The 4,971-nt window shown below is 41.5% G+C and overlaps 1 protein-coding gene across 2 annotated transcripts in view; it reads left to right on the plus strand.

The window, feature by feature from the left end:
* Nucleotides 1–4,586, plus strand: part of LOC139563705 (forkhead box protein N3-like) — a 119,517-nt gene extending 114,931 nt beyond the window's left edge. For both annotated transcript variants that reach the window (XM_071382570.1, XM_071382569.1), the window contains exon 4: nt 3,437–4,586. In XM_071382570.1, coding sequence (XP_071238671.1) covers nt 3,437–3,590 — 154 coding nt within the window. In that variant the 3' untranslated portion in view covers nt 3,591–4,586. The remainder of the gene's footprint in view (nt 1–3,436) is intronic.
* The last annotated feature ends 385 nt before the right edge of the window (nt 4,587–4,971 follow it).

Genomic DNA, 4,971 nt, shown 5'->3' on the forward strand with positions numbered 1-4,971 from the left:
GAACAAACACAATATTGAGAATCTGCATGCGGAATTCTGCAAAAACATCCTCCATGTGCAGCGTAAAACACCAAATAATGCATGTCGAGCAGAATTAGGACGATACCCGGCAATTATCAAAATCCAGAAAAGAGCATTTAAATTCTACTACCACCTATAAGGAAGTGATTCTCAAACCTTCCAAAACAAATACCTTTGTACCCGGTGCCCATAAAATGAGGTGGAAACTGAGCTGTACTCCCTAACCTCCTGAGAAATGTATGACCATATTAGAGACACATATTTCCCTCAGATTACACAGATCCACAAAGAATTTGAAAACAAATCCAATCTTGATAAACTCCCATACAGTTGAAGTCGGAAGTTTACATACACTTAGGTTGGAGTCATTAAAACTCTTTTTTCAACCACTCCACAAATTTCAACTACTCCACAAATTATAGTTTTGGCAAGTCAGTTAGGACATCTACTTTGTGCATGACACAAGTAATTTTTACAACAATTGTTTACAGACAAATTATTTCACTTATAATTCACTATATTACAATTCCAGTGGGTCAGAAGTTTACATACACTAAGTTGACTGTGCCTTTAAACAGATTGGAAAGTTCCAGAAAATGATGTCATGGCTTTAGAAGCTTCTGATAGGCTAATTGACATAATTTGAGTCAATTGGAGGTGTACCTGTGGATGTATTTCAAGGCCTACCTTCAAACTCAGTGCCTCTTTGTTTGACATCACGGGAAAATGAAATGAAATCAGCCAAGACCTCAGAAAACAAATTGTAGACCTCCACAAGTCTGGTTCATCCTTGGGAGCAATTTCCAAACGCCTGAAGGTACCACGTTCATCTGTACAAACAATAGTACGCAAGTATAAACACCATGCGACCACGCAGCCATCATACCGCTCAGGAAGGAGACGTGTTCTGTCTCCTAGTGATGAATGTACTTTGGTGCGAAAAGTGCAAATCATTCCCAGAACAGCAAAGGACGTTGTGAAGATGCTGGAGGAAAAAGATACAAAAGTATCTATATCCACAGTAAAACGAATCGTATATCGACATAACCTGAAAGGTCGCTCAGCAAGGAAGAAGCCACTGCTCCAAAACCGCCAGAAAAAAAGCCAGACTACGGTTTGCAACTGCACATGGGGACGAAGATCGTACTTTTTGGAGAAATGTCCTCTGGTCTGATGAAACAAAAATAGTGTGGTTGGCCATAATGACCATCGGTTACAAGTCCAACGCTCTAACCACTAGGCTACCTGCCGCCCCAATAACCCCAAGCATACTTCCAAAGTTGTGGCAAAATGGCTTCAGGACAACAAAGTCAAGGTATTGGAGTGGCCATCACAAAGCCCTGACCTCAATTCCACAGAAAATGTGTGGGCAGAACTGAAAAAGTGTGTGCGAGCAAGGAGGCCTACCAACCTGACTCAGTTACACCAGCTCTGTCAGGAGGAATGGGCCAAAATTCACCCAACTTATTCTGGGAAGCTTGTGGAAGGCTACCCGAAACATTTTACCCAAGTTAAACAATTTAAAGGCAATGCTACCAAATACTAATTGAGTGTATTTAAACTTCTGACCCACTGGGAATGTGATGAAAGAAATAAAAGCTGAAATAAATCATTCTCTCTACTATTATTCTGACATTTCACATTCTTAAAATAAAGTGGTGATCCTAACTGACCTAAGACAGGGAATTTTTACTTGGATTAAATGTCAGGAATTGTGAAAAACTGAGTTTAAATGTATTTGGCTAAGGTGTATGTAAACTTCCGACTTCAACTCTGTCTGTTAGGGGAAATACCACAGTGTGCCACCACAGCAGCAAGATGTGTGACCTGTTGCCACAAGAAAATGGCAACCAGTGAAGAACAAATACCATCGTAAATACAACCCATAATATTTATTTTCCCTTTTGTACTTTAACTATTTGCACATTGTTACAACACAGTACATAGCCAATAATATAACATTTGAAATGTCTATATTATGATTTTTTTTATTTGCGAGTGTAATGTTTACTGTTAATTTCTGATGTCTATATATTTTTTTTTACTTTTGTGAGTGTAATGTTTACTGTTAATTTCTGATGTCTATATATTTTTTTACTTTTGTGAGTGTAATGTTTACTGTTCTGATTGTTTATTTCCCTTTGTTTGTGGTCCAGTTCACTTGCTTCGGCAATATAAACATATGTTTCCCTTGCCAATTAAGCCCTTTGAATTGAATTGAATTGATTTGAGAGGGGACAGAGCAACAGTCAAATGAGATGGAGAGATGGAGAGAGAGGTTACAAAGCGAGAGACAGAGAGAGAGAGAGATACTATAGGGAAAGTCTTTGAGGGAGTAGGACAGAGAGAGAGATACTATAGGCAAAGTCTTTGAGGGAGTAGGACAGAGAGAGAGATACTATAGGCAAAGTCTTTGAGGGAGTAGGACAGAGAGAGAGATACTATAGGCAAAGTCTTTGAGGGAGTAGGACAGAGAGAGAGATACTATAGGGAAAGTGTTTGAGGGAGTAGGACAGAGAGAGAGATACTATAGGGAAAGTGTTTGAGGGAGTAGGACAGAGAGAGAAATACTATAGGGAAAGTGTTTGAGGGAGTAGGACAGAGAGAGAGATACTATAGGGAAAGTGTTTGAGGGAGTAGGACAGAGAGAGAGAGAGAGAGAGAGATACTATAGGGAAAGTGTTTGAGGGAGTAGGACAGAGAGAGAAATACTATAGGGAAAGTGTTTGAGGGAGTAGGACAGAGAGAGAGAGAGATACTATAGGGAAAGTGTTTGAGGGAGTAGGACAGAGAGAGAGAGAGAGAGAGAGAGATACTATAGGGAAAGTGTTTGAGGGATTAGGACAGAGAGAGAGAGTCCTTATCCCCTCCCGCTGTACAGATAAAGGTATTAGGAGACTCTGATAACTCTTATCACACACCCACACACTCTCTCAGAGCAAAGTGGTGTCTGTCCGTGTTCATGTGTGTGTGTGTGTGTGTGTGTGTGTGTGTGTGTGTGTGTGTGTGTGTGTGTGTGTGTGTGTGTGTGTGTGTGTGTGTGTGTGTGTGTGTGTGTGTGTGTGTGTGTGTGTGTGTGTGTGTGTGTGTGTGTGTGTGTGTGTGTGTGCAGGCGCATGTGTTTTTCGATGACTGCTCATGTGGCTAGAAGACCACAGTCCGCAGTGTAATTGACTTGTTGAAACCCCCTTGCTATGTTCAGTATCTGGAGAAATGCTTCTCCAGTGGAATATTGTACAGGGTTGCCATTTTGAGTAAGCTATCAGTAGTGATTAACTGGCGGTTGCTTCATTATGGAGTTATATGATGACAGCAGCAGCTATAACTAGTCATTATTGGTCACTCCTGGGGACACATAAAGTTGTTTGAAATGAAACTCATGCTTTCTGTGGTGATTTCTGTCTGTTTTCTGCAGCATGTCCAGTCCTCCTCTATGGCCAGGGAGTCCCTTCTTCAGAAAAAACGGAGGAGTCCTCCTACAAGGTACCGTCACACAGGCCTTAATATTATACCGTATTTTCTCACTACCTCCCTCTTCCGTGTCCCTTCCTCACCCCTCACCCCCTTAGTGCACCGGGGTGAACAGAAACCTCCCTCCTTCACTTTTCTCATTCACTTCAAAGCTGCCCGAAGTGGAGATGTTGGCTCATTTGCATATGCTCTTTAGATATCTTAAACCCTCCCTTCCTTCAGGTACCTGGATAGATGGAAATAGCCTTAACTCGCACTGTATAGATGTAGAATTGGTTCTGCTCTAATAAAACAGAATGTCTCTTCGTCTACAGGCTCCTTTTTGTTTCTGATCCTCTCCCTCTCTTTCTTTCATTCAGACATTATTTTTTGGGGGAGGGGTTATAGAGGGATTCTGGCAACATCCCAGCATCCTCTCTTTTCTCTTTCTTGTCTTTATTTTGTGCTCTACTGTAATCCTATGGAATGGATCCTCCTCTCTCCTCCCTCTCTTCCCATGGCTCTGGGTATTGAGAAGGGGTTTGGTGTATAAGTCGGCATTGTTTCTTTGTCACTTGACCAGTGGCCCAGTTGTCCAAGTTCCCGCTACTCTGCTACTGCACATGGTTATGCACAGAGAACAGACCTTAATATGGCTTTTGTGAAGCCACAGAAAAAGAAAGAGGGAAGGATAGGAGGGAGAGGGAGAGTGTAACGATGTGTGCTGAGAGTCGGGAAGTAAGTTCAGGGAGTGAGTGTTTTAATTCATAAATGAAACATAATACAAAACAAGAAACACGAACAACGCACAGACATGAAACTGAAACAGGCACAATAACGCCAAGGAACTAAAGGGAGTGACACATATAGGGAAGGTAATCAGGGAGGTGATGGAGTCCAGGTAAGTGTCATTATGCGCAGATGCGCGTAACGATGGTGACAGGTGTGCGCCATAACGAGCAGCCTGGTGACCTAGAGGCCGGAGAGGGAGCACACGGGACAGAGAGGGAAGGACAGGAGGGAGAAGTGGAAAACACAAGGGAGAGAGGAGTTTTGAAAGAAGGAAAAATAGGATTCATATACAGCAGCAGTCAAAAGTGTGGACACACCTACTCATTCAAGGGTTTTTCTTTATTTTTTATTAATTGTAGAATATAAAATACATTTTGATTTGTTTAACACTTTTTGGGTTATTTCATAGTTTTGATGTCTTCACTATTATGTAGAATTAATTTTGTATTTTTTTAAACTGTAATGAGTAGGTGCTTCCAAACTTTTGGCTGGTACTGTATCAGTTTCTAGGAGGAAATTGAAACGAAGGAGGGATAAAAAATAAAGGGAAAAGTCTTCTATTGTAGTGTTCCACTGGGGGTGTGGTTAAGGTACTGCGCTATAGAATACACATCTGAAATGGCACCTGTTTTCTATCATGTATGGCTCTGGCCAAAAGTGGGGCACTACATTACGAACAGGGTACCATTTTGGATGAAGACCATTGTT

The sequence above is a fragment of the Salvelinus alpinus genome, chromosome 34, assembly GCF_045679555.1.
Source record: "Salvelinus alpinus chromosome 34, SLU_Salpinus.1, whole genome shotgun sequence".
NCBI classification, from domain to species: domain Eukaryota; kingdom Metazoa; phylum Chordata; class Actinopteri; order Salmoniformes; family Salmonidae; genus Salvelinus; species Salvelinus alpinus.